The sequence below is a fragment of the Staurois parvus genome, unplaced genomic scaffold (assembly GCF_062004578.1).
Source record: "Staurois parvus isolate SC_StPar_1 unplaced genomic scaffold, SC_StPar_1.0 ptg001631l, whole genome shotgun sequence".
Taxonomy (NCBI): domain Eukaryota; kingdom Metazoa; phylum Chordata; class Amphibia; order Anura; family Ranidae; genus Staurois; species Staurois parvus.
The window spans coordinates 22501-50000 of NW_028319427.1; the positions used below are offsets into that span (position 1 = coordinate 22501).

The window sequence follows — 27500 nt, forward strand, 5'->3', positions numbered from 1 at the left end:
GCACCCACGATAAGTAGGTGCAATGCCAGGATCCTGCAGACTCTCAGTATAGCTGTCTGCCCGTACCTCCTACAGGCAGGCAGTTACTCGAAAGCAGGAAGATCAATGAACAACGAGAGCACTTACCTGCACCCTTGTAGTTCATTGAGTACTTCAAACCATCAGCTGCAATGGTAATTGTACTCTACTCATTCACAGGAAACTGTGAATGATTAGCACTGCAAGCGAGGCTGTTTTCAAATTGTGACAGCGGGACAAAGATTAGGGGGGGGGGTAGAGAGTGCATGTTGAACGCGTCACACACTAAACACGGGTGTAACATGTTCAGAAAGGTGAACGTATCCTTTCATGTTTGTGCTGATGGTTTGACACAATTGTAAACATTATTTTTGTATCTGCAATAGGCTTTGATTTTTCAGAGAATCGTTTTAATTGCGGTTTTTCCAAGAGGCGACCTTCCTTTTAACCCTCTTGCAGCGTTTCCCTGAACTTCTGGGGAAGTGCAGAAGGATCTCCTGACCAGAGGCGGACTGACCGTTCGAGCACTCAGGCACTGCGTGAGGGCCCGAGGTCCGTAGGGGGCCCCATGAAATGCCCCTGGTACCTTTCTTATAGGCTTTTTTGGGTGTTCTTTGAGTGTGGGCAAGGACACGGGCCCCATGATTATTTTGTTTTCCTAAATTCCCTGAGGAAGTGGGTCTTATTCCACGAAACGCGTCGAATTTCTGGCTCAATAATTCAACTTTATGGAAATACATTTGCCTAGTGAGGATCTATGTATCTGATGGTATTGTTGGGGCTCTTAGGGCTCGTTCACACTTGGCTGTTTTGCCAACGCTTGCCAAACGCCCCTATAGCGTTTGGCAAGCGTTGGTCCGACGTTTGCAGAGCGTTTTTTAACGCTCCGCAAACGCCGCTTGCGCGGTTTAGTGGCAGTTGCTAGGCGTTTGCCGAGCGTTAATAATGCCCCACAAACGCCTATAATGCAGTTTGAGTGGTGTTACCGCTCCGCAAACGCCCCGCAACCGCGTCACAACCGCACCGCAAACGCCGGCGGGCGTTTGCGGAGCGGCACAATAGACGAGAATAGGAGGCTTCAACGCCTTCTGACTTGTCCAGAGGCGTCCGTTTTGCCGCGACGCAACGCAAACGCTCCCGTTAGAACAGCACCATGTGCTGTAATGTGCAGAATTGGCAGAGGCGTTTGGGAAGCGGTAAAAACGCTTCCCAAACGCCTCTCTGCCGCCTGCACACAGCGCTAGTGTGAACGTAGCCTTAGACTCTTGCTTGTGACGCCTTTGCGTCCCGGGCCAGAGCCTTCCCCCCCCCCCCCTTTTTGTTACTTATAAATTTATACTATGTTTTTTTCTGTTTTATTATGCATGTGTCTATTTTGGCTGACCAATTGGTCTCTCTTACCACTTATGTGTTTTTTTGGTTTTTTTTTTTATAAAATTACAATAAAACATGTTCTCTTTTATCTAGTGTTTTCGTGTTGTGCATCTTTATACTTTCACATGGTATGGTGCTTTAAAAGCCCCATTACTTTTTATTTGTTAAGGTTTTTATATCCATCTGGCCCCCAAAAAAAGGGATAAAATTAAATATAGAGTGAAAGTGAGGCTACAAATGATAACGAATGTTTTGTTGGTTTAATGACACTGAGGGGTTTATTTACTAAAGCTGGAGAGTCCAAAATCAGACTCCCTTCTGCATAGAAACCAATCAGCTTCTAACCTCAGCTTGTTCAATGAAGGTTTGGCAATGAAACCTGGAAGCTGATTGGTTTCTATGCAGAAGGGAGTCTGATTTTGGACTCTCCAGCTTTAGTAAATAAACCCCTGAGCATCTAATTAATACGTTTCTGTTGTCAACCTCTTACACCCCTCAGCATCTGAGCTCCCAGCGCTGCCCAGTCCCTGCAACGGATTCAAATCACGTCTTGCTTTACAAGGATTTCCTCCTTTCCTGTCCATACACTATTTTGCTAAAGTATACGTAAATCTTAAATCAATTGTTCGGTATATTTGTCATTATACATCACAGTATACGGTTTTCTCAAGCAAACAGCTTTTTTTTATCGTGAATCTCTTGAAAAATAACTTACCTGGAGATCCTGCCATTAACAGAACTTCCTGTTTCAGGGTGACAACGGCAAGTCCAATGCCTTGCAAAAATCCTCCCTTGCAACTCCCACAAGCATTAAAGTGTTTGGTATTTTAAAAAAAAGAAGGAAAAAAACTGAACTTTTACAAACATGTCATACTTACCTGCTCTGTGCAATGGCTTTGCAAAGAGAAACCCCAAACCTCCTCTTTGAAAGTCCCCACCAGCGCTGCTGGCCCCTTCCCCTCCTGCTGAGTGCTCTCATAGCAAGCTGCTTGCTTTGGGGGCAATCCTGCGTGCTCACTCCTATGAGACACACGGAAAGCATTTCGGCCCTGGCTCCCTCCTCACTGGCTGTGATTGGCAGCAGTGGGTGCCAATGGCTCCTGCTGCTGAGTCTCGGCCAATGAGGAGGCAGAGAACCGAGAGAGCTTCTGCTCTTGTGCACATCGCATCGCTGGATCAGGATCAGGCTCGAGTATAAGGGGGGGGGGGGGAGGGAGCCTTGCACAATGAAGGAAGGTTTTTTTTATGTTCATGAAAATAAAAAAACCTTTAGGCTTTATAACCACTTTAAGTGTTCGTTTAGCTCTAGGGTACCTGTACTTTTACTAACATGATCCTCTGCTCCAGCAGGCTCCCCCCTGTGCTGCTAGACCCATCCCCACAGCTTTTTCTCCTCTATGCTCCAGGGGTGGGGGTTGCTGCACAACAAAGGAAGGTTTTTTTTTTATGTTCATGAAAATAAAAAACCTTCAGTCTTTATAACCACTTTAAGTGTTTGTTTAGGTCTAGGGTATCTGTACATTTACTAACCTGATCCTCCGCTCCAGCAGGCTCCCTCCGTGCTGCTAGACCCATCCCCACAGCTTTTTCTCCTCTATGCTCCGGCAGTCACAGGTCCCCCGGTGCCATAAAGTACAATATAGTGTCAATTTACCTTGTACTGGAGGTCAGGGTGCCAGGGGACTGCCCAATGTCGGAAAGTAGAGAGCGCCGCCCACTGGGGAAGCGGATGATTGGACAAGTAAAACTCCTTTTTCAGGGACACTAGATGTAAACAAGCATTTAACCCTTAAAGTGCAGGGACAGCCCCACTGCAAGGGAGGATTTTTCTTATCCCCAGAGGTAGGCTTAAATAGTTCAATTCTGTAGACCGGGCATGTGTAGCATTTCCAGTCTCTCTACCCTGCCACTGGGACCCTCCCTGCGAGTATACAGTAATTGTCATCTTTGATTTAGCAAAGCCGGGATCACGGTATACACAGAAAAGAAGTCAGCAGCTTCAGCTGTCGAAAAATCAGACTGAATCAGTGTTTATAAAGATCACTTTTTTCAGATTCAAATATAAATGTTACATCTGTATCTTTCTATTCATTCATCTGCAGATCAAAAAGGATGAGCTTGATCTGCAAATTATGTCAGTTGAAGCAACCATCCAGACATTCTAGCGTTAGCAACCTGACAAGTTAAAAAAAAGTTTGTTTTTTTTTAATAAAATATTTCTGTTTAACCCCTATTAAACATTTGTTTACGCTGATCAGATCTAATTCCCTTTTCTACTTCTCCCCTCAACAGTTATTTTCCAACCGATTCTCTTTTTGTTTCTATTTTTTTTAACTATTAAATATTAAATTGTTTTGCGTTTCTTTTGTCTGTTAATATTTTCACACATTTAACATAAATTTAAAAACATTTACCATTAAAAAACAGCTCAGGTCACAGGGAGTGAACATATGTGAGAGGCAACGTGGCTGAAGGCTCAGCTTCCAAAGAAATCAGATTTTCAGGTTTATATTTTCAGGGCAATAAGGGGTAAGGAATAGAAAAGGTTTGCTAAAGGCATTTAAAAAGAAGAACTCCTGTGTGTGTTACACCGGGGTATTCCTCTAGGCAAAACAATATGTTTGCTACACAAAATACCAACACAGATAAAAGCATACACATGCATGATACTGCAAACAAAAACACTCACTTACCTAATTCTACAGAAAAACGACTTCACTTGGGTGTACTCATAAAGAGAAGCTGGAAAAACAAAAAATGTTGGCAATTTCAATATGTCTTCTTTAAAAAAAAAAAAAAAAAAACCCAAAAAACAACAAAGAATGGGAAAAAAAAAGTTACCCACAATATGATATTTAATAAAAACTGGGGTCAGTTTTTTTCTTCCTTTCCTTAGCTCTGAGATCTACTTTAAATCAAGCATTTTATGCACAGGTACAAGATGTGGGCGCGCACCTACAGGATGCGGGCGCGCTCCTACAGGATGCGGGCGCGCTCCTACAGGATGCGGGCGCGCACCTACAGGATGCGGGCGCGCACCTACAGGATGCGGGCGCGCACCTACAGGATGCGGGCGCGCACCTACAGGATGAGGGCGCGCACCTACAGGATGCGGGCGCGCACCTACAGGATGCGGGCGCGCACCTACAGGATGCGGGCGCGCACCTACAGGATGCGGGCGCGCACCTACAGGATGCGGGCGCGCACCTACAGGATGCGCGCGTGCTCCAACAGGATGTGCGCGCGCACCTACAAGGCTTTGAGAGGGGCTGGTTCACACCGCATGTGGTGGGACTGTGTTGGGTGGCTAGTTCCACCACATGGACAAGACAAAAATACCTACTCTCTTCGTGCATCCCCGTGGTGAAACACGAGTTTATTAAAATGCATAAAAGTGCATACTCACAAACCACAGGAGATTAAAACGGAGACAGAGTCAGTCGTGACAGTCCCAAGTGACAGGAGACTCTTGATGAGGTAGGATGACGCGTTTTGGGAGACGTAGAAGAAAGAAGCATGTCTCCCGAAACGCGTCAGCATACCTCATCAAGGATCTCCCATCACTTGGGACCATCACCACTGACTCTTTGTCTCTGAATCTCCTTTGGTTTGTGAGTATGCATTTTAATAAACTCGTGTTTCACCACGGTATTGCATGAAGAGAGTGCGCCCTGTTTTTGCTTTTCTTCATCAGTACCAAGGTTTCCCGATCTTCCAAGGGCTAAACCTCAGTGAAGGACAGTCACAGTACTCCTAGTCAGCATGAAGATTTGAGTGCTGGTTTTGTTTTTTTGGATAACTTAGTGGCCTTTACATTGCAGCTCTGAAACAAGATTGTGTTCCAGGGCAATGAGTGAGAGCAAAACAGTTATTGTCTATCACATTCTAGAACTATATAATAAATGTACCAGTATATATGTATATATCTGTTCTACTTAGGGACCACAGATAAAGTAAATCGGGCCTTGGACTATGTAAAGTTAAATCATTTCAATCTTTTTTTAAAATACAGTAGTCCAGCAACAAGTGGTCCAATATCTCCCAGTTCTAGAGGTCACAAGTCCATCTCTGGGGCCTTACCTGTCTCTGCTCCAACATTCCAAGGCAGAAGATGAGACTGGGTGGTGTGTTTGTAGAAGACGCTGACGTCCTGAGGAGCCAGGAGCTCCGCAAAGCGCGACGAGTCCAACAGCTTCTTCTTACAATTTAGGATGTAGGCAGCCTGTTCCGAGATGTACACCATCTTCCCAGAGGTCAGCGAGAACACAATTACAAATGTATCCTGGAAAGGATGATGAACAAGAACATGATGATGATATTTATTCTAGGTTTCCAACAAAAAAATCTCACATCAGCAAAAAAATGTGATCTCCCCACAGGGATGAAGGTATTTTGGTAATCAAAAGAGCATCCACATAGCTTGACCCCTTCTCCATTGAAGAGAAAAAAACTGGAGGTCAAAAGCATCACTTCCAGTCCGGACGCTTTTACCCCCCCTTCCAGTCCCGAACGCTTTTACCCCCCCTTCCAGTCCCGAACGCTTTTACCCCCCCTTCCAGTCCCGAACGCTTTTACCCCCCCTTCCAGTCCCGAACGCTTTTACCCCCCCTTCCAGTCCCGAACGCTTTTACCCCCCCCCTTCCAGTCCCGAACGCTTTTACCCCCCCTTCCAGTCCGGATACTTTTACCCCCTTCCAGTCCGGACACTTTCATAAAAATTCATATGGGTACAGTGTTGCATGACCGCACAATTGTCATTCAAAGTGTGATAGCGCTGAAAGCTGAAAATTGGCCTGGGCAGGAAGGGGGGGAAAGTGTCCGGACTGGAAGGGGGGGAAAGTGTCCGGACTGGAAGGGGGGGAAAGTGTCCGGACTGGAAGGGGGGGAAAGTGTCCGGACTGGAAGGGGGGGAAAGTGTCCGGACTGGAAGGGGGGGAAAGTGTCCGGACTGGAAGGGGGGGAAAGTGTCCGGACTGGAAGGGGGGGAAAGTGTCCGGACTGGAAGGGGGGGAAAGTGTCCGGACTGGAAGGGGGGGAAAGTGTCCGGACTGGAAGGGGGGGAAAGTGTCCGGACTGGAAGGGGGGGAAAGTGTCCGGACTGGAAGGGGGGGAAGGTGTCCGGACTGGAAGGGGGGAAGGTGTCCGGACTGGAAGGGGGGGAAGGTGTCCGGACTGGAAGGGGGTGAAGGTGTCCGGACTGGAAGGGGGTGAAGGTGTCCGGACTGGAAGGGGGTGAAGGTGTCCGGACTGGAAGGGGGTGAAGGTGTCCGGACTGGAAGGGGGTGAAGGTGTCCGGACTGGAAGGGGGTGAAGGTGTCCGGACTGGAAAGGGGTGAAGGTGTCCGGACTGGAAGGGGGTGAAGGTGTCCGGACTGGAAGGGGGTGAAGGTGTCCGGACTGGAAGGGGGTGAAGGTGTCCGGACTGGAAGGGGGGGGAAAGTGTCCGGACTGGAAGGGGGGGAAAGTGTCCGGACTGGAAGGGGGTGAAAGTGTCCGGACTGGAAGGTGGTGAAAGTGTCCGGACTGGAAGGGGGGGAAAGTGTCCGGACTGGAAGGGGGTGAAGGTGTCCGGACTGGAAGGGGGTGAAGGTGTCCGGACTGGAAGGTGGTGAAAGTGTCCGGACTGGAAGGGGGTGAAAGTGTCCGGACTGGAAGGGGGTGAAGGTGTCCGGACTGGAAGGGGGTGAAAGTGTCCGGACTGGAAGGGGGGGAAAGTGTCCGGACTGGAAGGGGGTGAAGGTGTCCGGACTGGAAGGGGGTGAAGGTGTCCGGACTGGAAGGGGGTGAAGGTGTCCGGACTGGAAGGGGGTGAAGGTGTCCGGACTGGAAGGGGGTGAAGGTGTCCGGACTGGAAGGGGGTGAAGGTGTCCGGACTGGAAGGGGGTGAAGGTGTCCGGACTGGAAGGGGGTGAAGGTGTCCGGACTGGAAGGGGGTGAAGGTGTCCGGACTGGAAGGGGGTGAAGGTGTCCGGACTGGAAGGGGGTGAAGGTGTCCGGACTGGAAGGGGGTGAAGGTGTCCGGACTGGAAGGGGGTGAAGGTGTCCGGACTGGAAGGGGGTGAAGGTGTCCGGACTGGAAGGGGGTGAAGGTGTCCGGACTGGAAGGGGGGGAAAGTGTCCAGACTGGAAGTGGTTAATAAACTCGTGTTTCACCACAGTTGGGAACCAAAGTTGGGTTGTGGTCAGTTCTGGACTTCCGAGTTCCAGGAGACAGGCAAAGCAGATACTAAATAGGAATTTCACTTGGTAGAGAGAAATGGCAACTGCTAGCATCAACTGAGAAGCCTTTCTGTATCCGAGAGCTTCATGGCCAAAGATTTCTGGTTCTCCCAAACACAAAACTAGGGATGGGTTTGGTCTTTATAGGCAACAAAACGGTTTCCTTCCTTTTTGACTATGAGGTCCTCAGCATAAACCTCTATGACACGTACCGTGTTTTTTGGTGGATGCTCTGATGTCATCTTTTCCAAATCTTCAATTGTATGCACATTGGTATCCATACGCGACGTTCCGCTGTCAGTGAGGACCTGGAAAAACGCGCTGTTCGCTGGAGAAGAAGACGACATTACATTATTGCCCCAAATTACATCACCGATCTTGTCTCCAAATACCACCTAAACAGTACTCTCCGCTCCTCGCAAGACCTCCTACTCTCTAGCTCCCTTGTCTCCTCCACCCATGCTCGTCTCCAGGACTTCTCCAGAGCTTCCCACATCCTCTGGAACTCTTTACCCCAATTTATCAGACGATCGCCTACTCTGCTCACTTTTAGGCGATCTCTGAAAACCAATCTCTTCAGGGAAGCCTACCCTGCCCTCGGCTAATAATGGAATCTTCTATTCCTCCTACCAGTCCATCCCCCGCAGTTACCTTTTGTACCACTAGCCCCTCCCTCCTAGATTGTAAGCTCCAAGGAGCCGGGCCCTCCTATCCCTCTTGTATTGAACTGCATTGTTGCTGTATTGTCTCCCGTTATATTGTAAAGCGCTGAGCAAACTGTTGGTGCCATAAATCCTGTATAATAATAATAATTATTGTAAACCATGTAAGTTCATCCATCAGGACCTGACCTCACAAAGGTTCCTTTTGTTGAACGAGCACAAATTCCCACAGCCCCCCTCCAAAATCTTCTGGAAATCTGTCCCTGAAGAGTGAAGAATGTTAGAGCTGCAAAGAGGAGGCCAGCTCCATATCAATGCACATGATTTTGTAATGGGATACCCTACAATCTCATATAGGTGATGGTCAGGTGTTGACAAACATTTGGGCAGCACAGTGGCTAAATAGTTAGCACTTCCGCCTGGCAGTACTCGGGCCGTTAGTTCAAATCCCAACCATGGCACCACCTGCCTGGAGTTTGCACGTTCTCCCTGTGCTTGCGTCAGTTTCCTCCCACACTCCAAAGACATGCTGATAGCTGAATTGGTTCCTGTCTAAATTGGCCCTAGTATGTGTATGTATGAATTTGAGTTAGGCACTTTAGATTGTACGCTCCTTGAGGGTTAGGGAGTGATGTGAATGTACAGTATATATGTAAAGCGCTGTGTAAATTGACGGTGCTATATAAGTACCTGAAATAATTTGGCCATATAGTTGCATAATTTGAGAATTGTCATCAAGGGGACCGACCATTCAGAACTCCTACTGAGACCTTTTCCAAAAGTAATGAAAAAAAAGCTGACCTCTGCATAAAGGGAAGAAAGTCAACCAAGCCAATTCAGGATCCCTTCAGACATGCACCAATCTAGAAGCTAGGTAACATAATGTACAGTGAAGGAAATGCGTATTTGCTCCCCTGCTGATTTTGAATGTTCGCCCCTCACAAAGAAATGATCGGTCTAAAAATCGAATGTTCGGTGTATTGTAACACTGAGAGACAGAATACAACAACAAATTCAGCAGAAATGCGTCTAAGAAATGATGACTGATCTGCATGTTTATGAGGGAATTAAGGATTTGATCCCCTTCACAAAACATGACTTAGTACTTGGTGGCCAATCCCTTGTTGGCAATCACAGAGGTCAGACGTTTCCTGGAGTTGGCCCCCAGGTTTGCACACATCTCAGGAGGGATTTTGGCCCACTCCTCTTGGCAGATCTTCTCCAAGGCATTAAGGTTTGGTGGCTGACGTTTGGCAACTCGAACTTTCAGCTCCCTCCACAGATTTTCAATCGGATGAAGGTCTGGAGACTGGCTAGGCCACTCCAGGACCTTAATGTGCTTCTTCTTGAGCCGCTCCTTTGTTGCCTTGGCCGTGTGTTTTGGGTCATTGTCATGCTGGAACACCCATCCACGACCCATTTTCAATGCCCTGGCTGAGGGAAGAAGGTTCTCACCCAAGATTTGACGGTACATTGCCCCGTCCATCATCCCTTTGATTCGGTGCAGTTGTCCTGTCCCCTTAGCAGAAAAACACCCCCAAAGCAGAATGTTTCCACCACCACGTTTCACAGTTGGGATGGTGTTCTTGGGGTCATAGGCAGCATTCCTCCTCCTCCAAACACGGCAAGTTGAGTTGATGCCAAAGAGCTGGATTTTGGTCTCATCTGACCACAACACTTTCAACCAGTCCTCCTCTACATCATTCAGATGTTCAGTGGCAGACTTCAGACGGGCTGGACATGTGCTTTCTTGAGAAGAGGGACCTTGCGGGCACTGCAGGATTTCAGTCCTTGTCGGCGTAGTGTGTTACCAATTGTTTTCTTGGTGACTGTGGTCCCAGCTGCCTGGAGATCATTGACAAGATCCTCACGTGTAGTTCTGGGATGATTCCTCGCTGTTCTCATGATCATTGACACTCCACGAGGCGAGATCTTGCATGGTGCACCAGACCTAGGGAGACTGACACTTGTTTTGTGTTTCTTCCATTTGCGAATGATTGCACCAACTGTTGTCACCTTCTCACCAAGCTGCTTGGCCATAGTTTGGTAGCCCAGTCCAGCCTTGTGTAGGTCTACAATCTTGTCCCTGACATCCTTGGACAGCTCTTTGGTCTTTGCCATGGTGGAGAGTTTGGAATCTGATGGTTTGATTGCTCCTGTGGACAGGTGTCTCTTATACAGGTAACAAAATGAGATTAGCAGCACTCCCTTCAAGAGACTGCTTCTAATCTCAGCTTGTTACCTGTATGAAAGACACCTGGTAGCCAGAAATCCTGCTGAATGATAGGGGATCAAATCCTTCTTTCCCTCATGAACATGCAGATCAGTCATCATTTGTTAGACGCATTTCTGCTGAATTTGTTGTTGCTATTCTGTCTCTCAGTGTTACAATACACCGAACATTCGATTTTTAGACCGATCATTTCTTTGTGAGGGGCGAACATTCAGCATCAGCTGGGGAGCAAATACGCATTTCCTTCACTGTGCTTGGCAAAAAAGGAGCTGGTGATGCTTTCTACTCCATCTCTCAGTTTTTAATTGTAAACACATGCTTATTGACACTTCACTGAAGCCATGTTATACACAAACACTAGTTTTAGGGTTCCTGGCCCAGATTCCACTAGTTAAGAGAAATAGAACACAAAGAATCCCTTATTCCCCAAAAATAAACACAAATAATCTTTTAGGACGGCGATCCTAGTTTGCTATTCTCACCTTGCACTTGCCGGACACATTTCAGGGCGTAGTTCAACGCATCCACCGTGCTGGGTTTGTTGCGGTTCATCTTTTCTGAAGGAAGGCGCCGTTTCATTTCCTGCACCATACTCATCAGCTCTTTGTGAGAGCGAGTCTTGTTCGTTTGTTCACTTTGGGGTGGAAAAAGAAACAAAAAAGTCAACAGTTTCATTTCTTGCTACACAGAAATTCACATTTCTTGGGCAGGTGGATTCTACACCCCAGAGGATCTCCACAGTCTCATTGGCTTGTAGTGTGATATAATGAGAATTGAAAATGAAGAGCCACACCACTGCTAAGAGCTCCAGATACAAATGTATTCCATGAAAAGTCTTTTAATGGAATAAAGTTGTATCTGGACCTCTTAGCAGTGGTGTGGCTCTTCAATTTTAATTCTTGTTACATGGAGGAGACAGGCCTCAGGCCTAGACACGACCAATGACCTGCAGCTTACACGAGATTCCCGTTCTTCGCTCCTAGCAGCCGAAGAGCGAAACAAAGTGTGTGCACCCTCCAAGTGCAAAGCACAGATGCTCTTTAAAGTGGAAAATTCGCCCAATTTTTTCCTTTTTTACATTGTAGAGGAAATGATTACCTGGGACCTTTACCTGTATCCCCAAAATCAGAATCTCAACTCCCCCCCAGTCCTACAATAACAGCCCAAGGTTTGCTGTGAGCCAAGTTTCCCAGGTCGCTTCTATGGAGCGCATTCACCATGCTCTTTAACCACTTCCAGTCCGGACACTTTCACCCCCCTTCCAGTCCGGACACTTTCACCCCCCTTCCAGTCCGGACACTTTCACCCCCCTTCCAGTCCGGACACTTTCACCCCCCTTCCAGTCCGGACACTTTCACCCCCCTTCCAGTCCGGACACTTTCACCCCCCTTCCAGTCCGGACACTTTCACCCCCCTTCCAGTCCGGACACTTTCACCCCCCTTCCAGTCCGGACACTTTCACCCCCTTCCTCTCCGGACACTTTCACCCCCTTCCTGTCCGGACACTTTCACCCCCTTCCTCTCCGGACACTTTCACCCCCTTCCTGTCCGGACACTTTCACCCCCTTCCTGTCCGGACACTTTCACCCCTTTCCTCTCCGGACACTTTCACCCCCCTTCCTGTCCGGACACTTTCACCCCCTTCCTGTCCGGACACTTTCACCCCTTTCCTCTCCGGACACTTTCACCCCCCTTCCAGTCCGGACACTTTCACCCCCCTTCCTGTCCAGGCCAATTTTCAGCTTTCAGCACTATCACACTTTGAATGACAATTGCGCGGTCATGCAACACTGTACCCATATGAATTTTTTAGCATTTTTGAGACAGATAAAGCTTTATTTTGGTGTTATTTATTCACCACTGGGATTTTTATTTTTTTTGCTATATAAATGAAATAGTCCAAAAATTTTGAAAAAAAAGTGTTTTTCTTATAAAATTTTGCAAATAATATTTCATCATAAATCTTGACCAAAATTTATTCCGTTATCTTTTTAGTAAAAGAAAAAATAACCCAAATTAGTTTATAACCAAAAATTATAATTTTTAAACATTTTTTTTTACATATTTAATTTTTTTTTTTACATACTGTCACCCTAGCAGTACATTGTCACCATGGTGACACTGTACTACTTGTGGGGGGTGATGAAGATTTTTTTTTTTTCTTTTACACCGATTGCTTTTACACCCATAAAGGTTGTAAAAGCAATCATTTCTCCTTCTCTCTGGCTGCATTGTTGCAGCCATTGAGAACTACTGTGTGAGCTGTGATTGGTCACAGCTTGTCACAAGGTACAAGGCTGTTGTGAATAGCCCTGTACCATGTGACCTCTGTGATCATTCACAGATTTCACACGTAGTAAGCAATGATGTCAGAAGTGACATCTTGCTTACTACTCTGCATGTGATTACTGATTGGCCAATCAGTGATCACATGATCGGGACCTCAAAGAGGTGTGTCCAGACACGGCGGGCACCAGATCGCGGTGCTGCGTGCTCCCAGGGAGCGCGCACAAGCAGGGGGCGGGGGGGCCGTTTATAAAACGGCCAACCGACCCTACACTGCCACCGTCCGGCCGTTTATATACAACTGCTGGACAGGAGGTGGTTAAGAGGACAATGACACCAGCATGTCATTTGCTCTCTGGTTAATGTGGAAAGCATGCTCTAGATCACTGGTTCTCAACCTTCCTAATGCCGTGACCCTTTAATACAGTTCCTCATGTTGTGGTGACCCCCAACCATAAAATTATTTACCCAGTAATTAAAATTCATGAAGTGTCGTTTTACCTCCAATACTGCTGCTTTCAACACAGCAGCTGCTTTCTACACAGTAGCTGGTCTTTACCCATCGGAAATATGTGTTTTCTGAAGGTCTTAGGTGACCCCTGTGAAAGGGTCGTTTGACCCCGAAAGGGGTCGCGACCCACAGGTTGGGAACCACTGCTCTAGATAATCCATTCTCCACCAGGATCTGTTGAACCCTAGGGTTCCTCCAGAGCTTGCTAGGGGTTCCCTGATCTGCACCTGGTTGACTTCCTATCTGGTGGTGCCTCCATGGTTCTGGGTGGCTCAGCAGCAAACTTGTCTAAGGGTGACATTCTGACCACTGCTGCAAGGGCCATCTTCACACTGGCCCCGATAAATTCATTTTGTCCACCAGCTGACACTGTGCCCAAAAACAGATACCATTTACGTGGCCATAGCAGATCAAAAATATAAAATTTCTTTCAACTAAAATGCACCAATGAAAGCATTACCTGTTATTGCTGCTGCCGATGGACTTGCTGGGCCTCCGGAAAGTACAGTTTGATCTCCTGGGTTCTTTGCCGTGGGAATCGGTTCCACTAGACTCATGGCCATGACCGCTGAAGTCATTGCCATTTGAGCCGTTGGAGTGCATCTCCATGTCATCATGGTGCTCAGAGTTGTGTTCCTCGGGCGTTTCACAGTTAAATGTCTTTTCCAGAGGGGTTTCCTCCTCCGTCCTTGCCGCTGCTGACCAGTCCTCACTGTTTTGGATCAAGCCTTCCTCCTGTGGCTTTGCACTCATGATAGCGGTGACGAGTTACAAGCTTAACATGGCCTCTAATACTGTGCGGGGAATGGGGGGGGCAAGATGGTCGTGTTGGTGGGATGATCCTGAAGGCGGTTCACCTTAGTACAGGAGCTTCTGGTTGTTCACAGATCCCAGATGGTGAAGAACGATTCCAAAGAGAACTCAACGTTTGTGGCATTTGTGCGCACCAGCGGCACACTAACGCAAATGTTCACAGAACAGCTGCTTACTACCTATAAAGGAGAAAAAAAACAAAAACAGCCGATAATGTATAAAATTTCATATATAATAAATGATACTTCCTGCCATAAATGTTACATATTAGGATTTAAAAGGAAGTAGAGGGGCCAAAATGTGTACAACACAACACCCAGAGACAATGACTTGGCCCCATTTACAGAGGCCACAGCAGTTCCATTATCTGTTGGTATTCTTCAGTAGCCATTAGAAAGGAACCTCAAATAGAGAACAATCAGCGCAAAAAGCTGCCACCGTGCTATTAGAAATAATGAAAAAGTGTCCATGAAGTCCATTGCAGGACCACAAAAAGTCCATATAGCACATGGGCAAGCCTCCTATAATGGTATTAGCAGAACTGTAAATTAGAGAAGAGAAGAAGCGCCTCTAAGTGCAGTATAGGGAACCTTAATGGGTAACAAATGTACAACAACTCACATATAGCATGAATAAAGAAGGCTCCCGAAGATGGGAGAACGGCTGCGTCCGTGCTTTGACAGCCGCATCTGCGCTCAGAAGATCGTGGATGTAGGAGAGAAGCCGGCCGGCGTGTGAAGTCTCCTAAAGATGGCGTCTGGAACGTACGTTGTGGCGCGACTTCGGCATCAACGTGATGACGTACATAGACCAGCATGCATAGCGACACATTTCGGAGCCTGCGCTAGACCTCTAAGGGTGGAAGCGTGCTCCCTTATCTTGAACAGCTTGATAAGGAGATGGATGTAGGAGAGAAGCCGGCCGGCGTGTGAAGTCTCCTAAAGATGGCGTCTGGAATGCACGTTGTGGCGCGACTTCGGCATCAACGTGATGACGTACATAGACCAGCATGCATAGCGACACATTTCGGAGCCTGCGCTAGACCTCTAAGGGTGGAAGCGTGCTCCCTTATCTTGAACAGCTTGATAAGGAGATGGATGTAGGAGAGAAGCCGGCCAGCGTGTGAAGTCTCCTAAAGATGGCGCACTCCCTTATCAAGCTCTTCAGCCCTTAGAGGTCTAGCGCAGGCTCCGAAATGTGTCGCTATGCATGCTGGTCCATGTACGTCATCACGTTGATGCCGAAATCGTGCCACAACGTGCATCCCAGATGCCATCTTTAGGAATTTCACACGCAGGCCGGCTTCTCTCCTACATCCATCTCCTTATCAAGCTCTTCAAGATAAGGGAGCACGCTTCCGCCCTTAGAGGTCTAGCGCATGCTCCGAAACGAGCAGTTATGCATGCTGGTCTATGTACGTCATCACGTTGATGCCGAAGTCTTGCCACAACGTGCGTTCCAGACGCCATCTTTAGGAGATTTCACATGCCGGCTGGCTTCTCTCCTACATCTCCTTATCAAGCTCTTCAAGATAAGGGAGCGCGCTTCCGCCCTTAGAGGTCTAGCGCATGCTCCGAAACGCGTCGCTATGCATGCTGGTCCATGTACGACATCACGTTGATGACGAAGTTGCGCCACAACGTGCATTCCAGATGCCATCTTTAGGAGACTTCACACGCCGGCCGGCTTCTCTCCTACATCCACGATTTTCTGAGCGCAGATGCGGCTGTCAAAACACGGACACAGCCGTTCTCCCATCTTCGGGAGCCTTCTTTATTCATGCTATATGTGAGTTGTTGTACATTTGTTACCCATTAAAGTTCCCTATACTGCACTTAGAGGCGCTTCTCCTCTTCTCTAATTAGGAAGGAACCTCATTGGTTAGTGGGACAGGAGGCAGCATGCATAGGTTTGCATAGGATTAGCTACAATGTACACCAGGGTATTGGTTCCTCTTACACTGCAAGGAGATTTAGTTACAGCCACAAGACAAAGGAAGTCCTTGATATTTCCTCTCTATCTGGGTAGACTTCAGCTTTAAAGAAAGATCTCCTGAAGTTGTTACCCGCCGCCGAATAGAAGATATACTGCTACAGGGCAGCATGGGTGCGCAAAATCATGTATATATACGTGATTTCGCATTTCCAAGTAGGAGGCGCTCGTGAGCCGTGCACGTATCCTACCTGTGCCACCATTCGCGGCTGCGGATGTCACTCACTGGGTCCTGGCCGGTGATTACCCGCTGGCACCCGGTGATTAACGACAATCACAGACGGGGAGGAAGACTGTTTAGTTTGCCAACAGTCTTCCTCCCTGTTAGCTTGGGCACACTAGACAGCACAGCCATCCTGATCAGTGTGCTTACAGTGAAGCACACAAAACCCCCCACTAAGAAAACACTCCCAGCACACAGTTAACCCTTTGATCACCCCTCACATTTTGATGGCCCTTCCTCCCCAGTGCCATTAGTACAGTGCCTGTGCTGTTTTTCAGCACTGATTACTGTATTGGTGTCACTGACACAAAGATAGTCCCCCCCCCCCAATGTCATAATGCCGGCCGCAGTCCCGCTAAAAGTCGCTAATCGCCGATCATTACTAGTAGAAAAAAAGAAATCCCAGTATATATACCGCCATTTGTAAACGCTACAACTTTCATGTAAACGAATTAATTTACACGTATTGGGATTTATTTTTTTTAGCAAAGACACGGAACAGAATACATTTTGGCCTAAATATATGACAAAATTCGTTTTTTGTATTTTTTTTTACAAAAAAAAAAGTCCAAAATCTTGTTTTTTTCCCTCAAAATAGTCGGTCTTTTTTTGCTTATAGCACAAAAAAATAAAAACCGCAGAGGCGATCAAATACCACCGAAAGAAATCTCAATTCGTGGGAAAAAAAAATGTAAAATATAAAAACTGTAGCTGCTGACTTTTAAAAAACAGCCACTTACCTGGCCCGTTTCACCGGCCGTCCTGGATTCCAGGAGGCCGGCATCTTCAGTGTGGGCACCCGGCTGTGATAGCTTGAGGCTTCACAGCCGGGTACCCACTGAGCATGTGCGAGAAGCGCTGCGCTTCCTGAATGGTCCTGTAGTCTTCTGGGACTTGTCACGTGTCCCAAAAGACTACAGGGAGGGAGGACACTTTCCTCTTCTGATCGCCTAGGCCAGGGGTGGGCAAACTGCGGCTCTCTAGCTGTTGTGGAACTACATTTCCCATGAGGCATTGCAAAGATTACAAAACTGACAGTTACAGCTATGACTTGCAGAGGCATGATGGAACTTGTAGTCCTGCAACAGCTGGAGAGCTGCAGTTTGCCCACCCCTGGCCTAGGCGATCGGACTGGAAGTGGGAGGCGGGTACCTGTCAAATTCGAATGGCCGTGCGGGCCGCGTTTTGCGCGAGCACATTCATTTGAATGGCCGTGCGGGCTGTGTTTTGCGCGGGCACGAGGTCCCATTCATTTGAATGGACTCCTGTGCTCCGCGACACGCAGGGAAGTCCCTGCACTTCTTCTGAAAACGCAGCCGAGATTCACAGTACGGTTGCGTTTTTCCAGTGCGGGCGGCGTGCCATTACAACTAATGGCGCCCGCCCGCGGGTCCCGCATTCCTGTGTGCGGGGATTTTCGTGCGGATCCGCAGCGGCACCACCCGCACAGATGTGAACCTAGCCTGAATGTGAATGGGCGTGGTTTCCTAATTATCAATCAGCACCTGCAGGGTTCTACTGAGGAAAGCGGCAGGGTCTGCACCCCTTCAGACATGATTTCCCTTTGGGAATATCGCGCCAAAAAGGATATTTTTTGCGGCAAAATTTCTGGGAATGTCAGCGAGCGTTTTGTATATCATCTGTGAACTCCTCCAGGCGGCCATATTGCATTTTACAGAAAATAACAGCAGCTGCAGATTGATAAGGAAAAGGTCATATTTTTTTTTTTTATTTGCTATTTTTCTTTCCCACGAAAGTGGAGTTATCCTTTAAGGAATATCTTAAACTGATAATGGTTGTGTCGGTGTTTCCTGTACCCCCCCCCCCCCCCCCACGTTTCCCATTCATGCCAAGTTTAGGAAAGTTTTCTCCGGTGGCCGGCAGGTTGCTCTCGTCAGCAGCTCCGTGGAGTTCTCTGTCCATTCACATCTCCATCTCGGAGTGAACCGAGTGACCTGCCTGTACAGGAGACATCTGCGGCAGCTTAGAGTCATTCATAGAGGAGGTCCTGGCTCCCCCCCCCCCTCCCTTCTATTATGTAAGAATATTCCCCGCATCCAACCTGCGCAGGAAACGATTACTGACACTGAGCTCCAGAGGATCACGATTAGCAGACGCAGATGTGGCTTTACTCTGCCCCGAGCTTTGCTGCTCATAATAAACTGCTTACATGGCATTACCACCCTTCTGATGTACAATGAAAAGGAGATGATGAATGAGGCGTATCCGGCAACTGTACGCCCGCGTGCGGGGATGGCGCCGGGGTATCCCATGACAGTCGTTCAACTACGCCATCTAGGCGACCTGCTGCGGAATGGACAGCACACGGCTAATACAGGGCAGTGGTAGAAGGAGCGCAATGTTAGAAGAAAAAAAAAAAAACAAAAAATAAAAAAAATCACAAGACAAAGACCACAAAACAAAAAACCCACAAAACAAAAATCACAAAACAAAAAAAAAACCCAAAACAAAACAAAAACCAAAACAAAAAAATAAAAAAAATCACAAGACAAAGACCACAAAACAAAAAACCCACAAAACAAAAAAAACAAAAACAAAACAAAAATCACAAAACAAAAAAAAAAACCCAAAACAAAACAAAAACCAAAACAAAAAAATAAAAATAAAAAAAATCACAAGACAAAGACCACAAAACAAAAAACCCACAAAACAAAAAAAACAAAACCAAAACAAAAATCACAAAACAAAACCAAAACAAAAAAAAAACAAAAACAAAAAAAAAACCCAAAACAAAAACCAAAACAAAAAAATAAAAATAAAAAAAATCACAAGACAAAGACCACAAAACAAAAAACCCACAAAACAAAAAAAAAACCAAAACAAAAACAAACAAAAAAAATCCAAAACAAAACAAAAACCACAAAACCAAAACAAAAAAACCAACTAAAAACAAAAACGGAATGGACAGCACGCGGCTAATACAGGGCAGTGGTAGAAGGAGTGCAATGTTAGAAGAAAAAAGACCAAAACAAAAACAAAAAAATAAAAAAAATCACAAGACAAAGACCACAAAACAAAAAACCCACAAAACAAAAAAAAAAAACCAAAACAAAAATCACAAAACAAAACCAAAAAAATCACAAAACAAAACCAAAACAAAAAACCAAAACAAAAACAAACAAAAAAAAAAAAAAACAAAACAAAAAAAACCCCACAAAACCAAAACAAAAAAATAAAAATAAAAAAAATCACAAGACAAAGACCACAAAACAAAAAACCCACAAAACAAAAAAAAAACAAAACAAAACCAAAACAAAAAACCAAAACAAACAAAAAAACCAAAACAAAACCAAAACAAAAAACCAAAACCAAAACAAACAAAAAACCAAAACAAAACAAAAACCACAAAACCAAAATAAAACAAAAAACAAAAACCACATAACAACCAACTAAAAACAAAAACAAACACAAAACAAAAAAGAAAAACAAAACAAAAAAAAACACCTGGCACACAACTTTTTTAAAAAACAAAACACTTAGTAATATTAAAGCGGTTGTAAACCTCAGACATGTAATATGAATCAAGCATATCCCTCTATAGTGTGTACTTGACTCAATCCAGAGCACGGCGTGTCATTTCTGTCTGCTGCTTTGTTACTCTGCTACCAGCATGAATACCGTCTTACAAGTTTCTCTGACACCAACTGAAAAATGGTGACAGGGGAGGGAGCTCCAGCACACAGGCTGTGAAAAAAAACAAAGCAAAGCCAAAACAACAACAAAAAAACAAAACAAAAAGCAACAAAAAAAAACCCAAAGCAAAAACATAACCAAAAAACACAAAAAAAAAACAAAAAAACAAAAAAAAACACCCGGCACACAACTTTTTTTCAGAACAAAACACTTAGTAATATTAAAGTGGTTGTAAACCTCAGAAATGTAATATGAACCAAGCATATCCCTCTATAGTGTGTAAACCCCCCCCCCCCCCCCCCAAAAAACACACAAAAAAAAAGCACAAAAACAATAAACACCTGGCGCACAACTTTTTTAAAAAACAAAACATTATAAATATTAAAGCGGCTGTAAACCTCAGATATGTAACATGAACAAAGCACACCTCTCTATAGTGTGTACTCGACTCAATCCAGAACACTGAGTGTCATTTCAGTCTGCTGCTTTGTTACTCTGCTACCAGCATGAATAACATCTTAAAAGTTTCTCTGACACCAACAGAAAAATGGTGACAGGGGAGGGAGCTCCAGCACACAGCCTGTGAAAAAAACCCCAAAACAAACCAACAAGAAAACAAAAAACAAAAAAATCAAAAACAAAAAACTCCCAAAAAACCCCAAAACAAAATCCAAAAAAAACAACCCCCCCCAAAAAACAAAATAAAAAAAACACCTGGCGCACAACTTTTTTTAAAAACAAAACCTTATAAATATTAAAGCGTCTGTAAACCTCAGACATGTAACATGAACCAAGCCTATCCCTCTATAGTGTGTACTCGACTCAATCCAGAGCACCGAGTGTCATTTCTGTCTCCTACTGTTACTCTGCGACCAGCATGAATACCGTCATACAAGTCTCTCTGACACCAACAGAAAAATGGTGACAGGGGAGGGAGCTCCAGCACACAGACTGTAATTGACAGCCTCAGCTCTGTTCCTGCGTGCGGTGTGGAGGGGGGGGGGGTGTGTCCCTTCCCTCCAATCAGCTCTCGCTGAGCTCTGCGGAGTGTAACTTCAGCTCCCCGCCCCATGTATTCTGAAAGTTCAGACAAGCTGTATAAAATGTTATACTTTGAATGGACGAAGAGAAGACTGCAGATAACCAGGTACAACTTATGTAGGAGGGTTTATCTGTGCATCACCTGAGGCCAGTCACTTTTCTGGGTATACGTGAGTGTTTACAACCATAGTAAGTTATTTAGAGCAAATTAAAGTACGCACCGGCCATTTGTAACTGATGCCCATGCTGTAGATGAACAGTAAGTACTGCAGGGGCCACAGCGAGCGGCAGGAGGAGCGGCATTTACCCCCCTGGCAGTGTAGAATATCTGCAGCAATAGGAAAAACGGCATATTGCAGGGTTCAAGCACGTCGGCCATTGCTAATTCATGTGTACGCAGTCTTCTTTTACAGGGTGAGCTTTGTTTACAAAGGACCGAGTGTGGTCCCTGAACGCCTAGGGCCCTAAAATCAGGTACCACCCAGCGCAGCGTGTAGCCCAGTCCAGCTGCCATAGACTTTTACAGGCGGAGGGGCTTGACGCTGCACTCCTCTCTCAGGTGCACTAAATTGCCGAGAGGAACACACTGCGCCTAGGAAGCCCCGTGTGCAAAGGGCCCAACGTGTGTCCCCACCGGAAGATTGCAATCCTGAGGACAACTGTAACATTTTGGATCTGGCTATTCGGCTACGGACATGTATGGTCCAAATGTCGGGTCAGGGACCAGCCCAGAGTACAGGAAGATGGCAGCAGAAGGCTTCGTGACGAGAAGAGCGGACCTAAGGTGATGTCAGCAGAACATCAGAGGGCGGGGCTACGCGTTTTGAGGCCAAACAACTTCTTTTTCAAGCCCTTGGGCGGCCTTGAAATGTGTAGCCCCGCCCTCGGATGTTCTGCTGAGATCACATCCGGACCTAAGGTGCGGACCTAAGGTGATGTCAGCAGAACATCAGAGGGCGGGGCTACGCGTTTTGAGGCCAATCAACTTCTTTTTCCAATCCCTTGAACGAAGGGCTAGAAAGAGGCTGGGCGACATCAAAACGCGTAGCCCCGCCCTCTGACGGTCTGCTGAGATCACATCGGGACCGCTCTGCTCTCCAGAGCGCCTCAGAAGCCATCTTCCTACATCAGGTAATCTGTATTGCCAAGGCTGCAAGTTTGTGGATGGGACTCCAAGCCGCCTACGCATGAGCCAACCGCCAACCAGAACCATTTCCTCTTCCTGGGTGTGTTGCCCATTTACATGCACTTATCGATACGGTCTACCGATGCACTTAGTTTGGCGCCCTCAGGTGTCTTCTCGGCCCAACAGGTTTATCAAGCTGACCAACAGAGTGTTTCTGCCTGGACCAGTGGTCTCAAAACTGCAGCCATGAGGGCTGGATGTGACCCTTTGCTTGCCTTTATCTGGCCCTTGGTGCTCTATTTCCCCACTGATACGGCACACTAGTCTGCCAACTGACACCAACAATGGGGCACCGTTTCATCCAAGGACACCAATGACGGGGCGCTATTCCCCTCAATGACGGGGCAGTATTCCTCCCAATGATTGGCCAGTATTCCTCCCAATGACTGGCCAGTATTCCTCCCAATGACTGGCCAGTATTCCCCTCAATGACGGGGCAGTATTCCTCCCAATGATTGGCCAGTATTCCTCCCAACGATTGGCCAGTATTCCTCCCAACGATTGGCCAGTATTCCTCCCAACGATTGGCCAGTATTCCTCCCAATGACTGGCCAGTATTCCTCCCAATGATTGGCCAGTATCCCTCCCAACGATTGGCCAGTATTCCTCCCAATGATTGGCCAGTATTCCTCCCAACGATTGGCCAGTATTCCTCCCCCTAATGCCAAATGTGAGGAAAATTTCCACTCCCACTGGCCACAGTCCAGCCACCCTAAAGTCTGAAGAACATTTCAGTAAGTTTGGAGACCCCTAGTCTGGACTGTGGTACCCTGCAGTCCTGAAGTTCTCCAGCAGAGGCCCCACTGACGGCCAAGTATAATTAGCTGTCACATGCGAGCTGCCAATCTTTCAGCACATTATAGATTTGTATTTTCCTACACTTAGTTCCCGCCCCCCTTCCTTGTTCTCTGACGCTACCATGCGGGTCGCACAATGCCGGGTTACACAAACGTCTGATATAAAACCTCGCTTTCTTTCTGAGGCCAGGCCATCATCTCTAATGGCAGCACGATGACGTCAACGTCTAGCGGAGACAAAAAAAACAAACAAATCTAACAAAGCCTAATGAAGATCATTTTGCCATTATTAAACGTCTAAAAAGGATCCGCTTTCTGAATGATTCTTTATTTAATAAATAGGTGAGCATTCATTTGCAGCAATTTCGAAACGCCACACGTAGGCCGAGCGCCATCGTCGTATTTTCCCCTCTCTGCATGTGTTCCATGAAAGCAATGCGAAACAGCAGCAAAGCGACGTGTGTGGGAGAACGAAAGCAAGGGGAGCCGTGAATATCATGTTTGTAGGGAAATAATGACCATTTCTGCTGGGATACAAACACGGAGAAGCTGCGGCAAAGCATTTCCAGAGCAATGAGACATCAAGAGGGATAGTAAAAAAAAAAAAAAAAAATTGAAATAAAAAAATATTTTTAATTAAAAAAATTTAAATTAAAATACTTTTTTTAAATTAAATTTTTTTTTTTTTTAAATTGAAAAAAAAAATTTAAACAAAAAAATATTTTTAATTAAAAAAATTTAAATTAAAAAACTTTTTTTTAAATTAAAAAAAAAATTCTTTTTAAATTGAAAAAAAAAAATTTAAACAAAAAAATATTTTTACTTAAAAAAATTTCAATTAAAATACTTTTTTTAAATTAAAAAAAATGAAATTAAAATACTTTTTTTTTAATTAAAAAAAAATTAAATTAAAATACTTTTTTTAAATTAAAAAAAAATTTAATTAAAATACTTTTTTTAAATTAAAAAAAAATTAAATTAAAATACTTTTTTTAAATTAAAAAAAATGAAATTAAAATACTTTTTTTAAATTAAAAAAAATGAAATTAAAATACTTTTTTTTAAATTAAAAAAAAATTAAATTAAAATACTTTTTTTAAATTAAAAAAAAATTTAATTAAAATACTTTTTTTAAATTAAAAAAAAATTAAATTAAAATACTTTTTTTAAATTAAAAAAAATTAAATTAAAATACTTTTTTTAAATTAAAAAAAAATTAAATTAAAATACTTTTTTTAAATTAAAAAAAAATTAAATTAAAATACTTTTTTTAAATTAAAAAAAAAATTTTTTTTAAATTGAAAAAAAAAAATGTAAAAAAAAAAAAAAAAAATATAGAAGCCAATTAGATTACATCATCCATCAGTACTGTACTAGATGCCTTCCTGAGCACATACAGTACAGATAATAATTTCCGACTTCTGACACACCCTGTGGCTGAACATACTGTACAGGAAAGTGTGAGCCAGACGGATGTTCTACACACTGTACCGACAGAGCACACTGCGCTCCATGTGACCGAGCAGCCTGGAGGTGACACACAAGTTCATCGAGTACTGAGAACAAGGCGGTAAACACATGCAGGTCACGTTTCACAACAAGGAAGGAATAAAACGTACAACACATAATACACCCCCTGCAAGAAAACAATCCGAGAATGCTGGAAGGTCTTTTAATGAGAACATTGTTTTTTTTTATTATTATTATTATTATTACTATTGTACAAGTCTTCAGGCACAACGGATATTTTTACAGCGGCTGTTTTTGGCTTTTAATGTTTTTTTCTACAGCCAGTTAACCCCCCAGCATGGAATCAATGTTTTTTGGCTGGAAAAAAAAAACCCCAGGACTAGTGGGTTTCTAGAGGAGTTGTATAGCTGTAAAAACGCTGCAAAGTGGCAAAACGCCGCAAACCAGTGGTTTTGGATGGTTTTATGACCAAAAAATTCAAAAAAACTTTTTGTGTTAAAAAAAAAATTTTTTTTTGTTAAAAAAAAAAAAAAAAAAGCTAAAAAAACGCAGAAACCTCTGCTAAACACTAATGCAAAAACACTAAAATAAACGGAAAAACTCACATTTTTAATGTAACTTTACACAGCTAACGTTACCAGCACGATCAAAGCATCCCGTGTGCGTGACGGCCAAGGGCTCATGTACACGGGACGTTTGGTAAACTCTTCTGAACGATGGAAACTGACTGCTGGAAAACGTAGGTTTAAAAAAACGGCCGTTTATAACAAATTTTTCAACACGACCGATAAACGAAATGAGGAGGACCCGCGAAAAGCGGCCGATGCCATTGCCCCACTAACAGTGCGAAAATCAGCCGGTTATTCTTCCGGACGAAAAATCGTCCGATAAACGAACCGTCTATGGCCTGCATAAGGCTCCATGTACATGGGACACATCTGACGATGGAAACTGCTGGAAAACGTAGGTTAAAAAACGTCAGTTTAGCCGCGTTTGCATACTGCGTTTTTAACCTCCCTAGCGGTCTGATTATGTCCATATTTCTGTGCTCAAAGCGGTATATTTTTTTTCATGGAAATATGTCGTTTTTTTATTGTAGGCCTGTAATTTTTAGGAATAACTCACTGAAATCTGTCCGAACAAGAGTCTAGTAAACATCCCGGGGAGGATAAAATTTGAAACACAAAATCATAAATTATAATTTAATAAATAATCATAAAAAATAATATAATAATAATAAATTTATTTCAATAATATAATCAAACCAAAAACACTGAAATGTGAAATATAGCGCCAAGTTCGCACATCGCTGAGCTCGGTCGCAGAATCGTTTTCAGTGTCTGATGAGGAATTTCCCCCACCAATCATTATCACTCAATTCTGCAAGTGGTTCTGATTTACTATCGCTGTTCTCTAGCCGGTCTAAAACCACTTTTGACCTAAAGGGACGCTTTTTGGACGCCATGGACGTTTCTCAGTTTCCAGGCAGAAAGAACAGTAAAAATGCAGGCAGGGCGCCGGACAAAGCACTCGGGACACAATGTATGTGAAATGGTTTGATACAGGAATGTTATACTCTGTGATTTTAGTGTATTGAGTGAATGTCACTTTTACAATTTTCAAATTTCCCGCCCGTTCCGTCCCCCCGTACGTCGCAGGGAACGGAACCCGGAAGACGGATGCCGGCATCGGCCGGAGGACATTGCCGGGGACCCTGCAGGAGGGACATCGCGGGAGTGCAGGACAAGGTAAGTGATCGAGGGATCCCGGAGCAACGCTGCAGTGTATTCCCAAGTGTAGCTCGGGGGGGGTCACCGCTTGTGGTGCTGAAACTTTACCCCGAGCTACACTCGGGAATACCGCCAGGGGGGTTAAAGGATAACCTTCCAAAAATGCCCAGAATGCACTGAAAAACAGTAAATAATTAACTATTTCAGACATTTTGAGAGGAATAGAGAGAGCAGTAGCAGAGAGAGCAGTATGTGTGGAGATTTCCTGTCTTTTCTGGTTGTCACTATGGATCCCATCATGAGTATAATGCGGCGCGTTCTACCATTGTTTCTTTCACGCAAAACCTGGAACTGACTGCACTTTGAATACATGGAAAACGCTTTGCATGCATTTCTGATGATGAAAAAAAAAAAGACTCCGGACAGCATCTGGACATGGAAGAGTTAAAAAACGCCTAAAAGAAGTGTAATGCGCTAAAAAAAAAAAAAAAAAAAAAACAACCGCGAAATGCATAAAAAAATTAAAATGTGAAATGCATAAAAACACCCGCGAAATGCATTAAAAAAATGTGAAATGCCTAAAAACGCGGAATGCCCAAAAAAAGTGTAATGCGCTAAAAAAAACAAAAAAACGCGAAATGCATAAAAAAAGTGAAATGCATAAGAAACATCTGAGAAATACATTAAAAAAACATGAAATGTATTGAAGTCAAACCTTAGAACCATTTTTTTTAATTTGATTACTGCTGTGGTTAAAGCTGCCAGCAGCGATCATTGCATTCTGCCGGCAGGAAAGTTTCCCCAGCAGCAGAACACAACAGCGCTGTGTTAAATCCCACATTTGACAACCATCACAGAAAACACATGACTTCCCCGGAAGATTTCCCCTTTCCTCCTGTTAAAGGTGAAAATTGTAACGCAACAAAATTGCGTTCAGATGTCGATTTTATCAGCGTTTCAAATTTGAATTTTTTAACTCTTCCAGTCCCAGATGCTGTCCAGAAGCTTCTATCATCGTGAAAAATGCATGCAAAGTGTTTTCAAGGTACTGAAATGGACAAAACACTGAACACAGGATGTTCCTACCAAGCTTGTCACACATTGTAATGACCAATTCACACCTCAGACCTCTCCCACCCTTGGAAACAAAAGATAGGTTAATGACCATTCACACCTTAGACCTCTCCCACCCTTAGAAACAAAAGATATGTTAATGACCATTCACACCTCAGACCTCTCCCACCCTTGGAAACAAAAGATATGTTAAGGACCATTCACACCTCAGACCTCT

At 44.8% G+C, this 27500-nt stretch overlaps 1 protein-coding gene across 1 annotated transcript in view; it reads right to left on the reverse strand.

Moving 5' to 3' along the window:
* LOC149434988 (period circadian protein homolog 3-like) overlaps positions 1 to 27500 on the reverse strand; it is a gene marked incomplete at its 3' end in the record, with an annotated part of 66875 nt that overhangs the window by 20194 nt on the left and 19181 nt on the right. Inside the window, exons 2-6 of the mRNA XM_089663137.1 lie at positions 13764 to 14295; positions 10989 to 11140; positions 7824 to 7939; positions 5473 to 5674; positions 4086 to 4134 (exon numbers count right to left, since the gene is read on the reverse strand). Coding sequence (XP_089519263.1) covers positions 4086 to 4134; positions 5473 to 5674; positions 7824 to 7939; positions 10989 to 11140; positions 13764 to 14056 — 812 coding nt within the window. The remainder of the gene's footprint in view (positions 1 to 4085; positions 4135 to 5472; positions 5675 to 7823; positions 7940 to 10988; positions 11141 to 13763; positions 14296 to 27500) is intronic.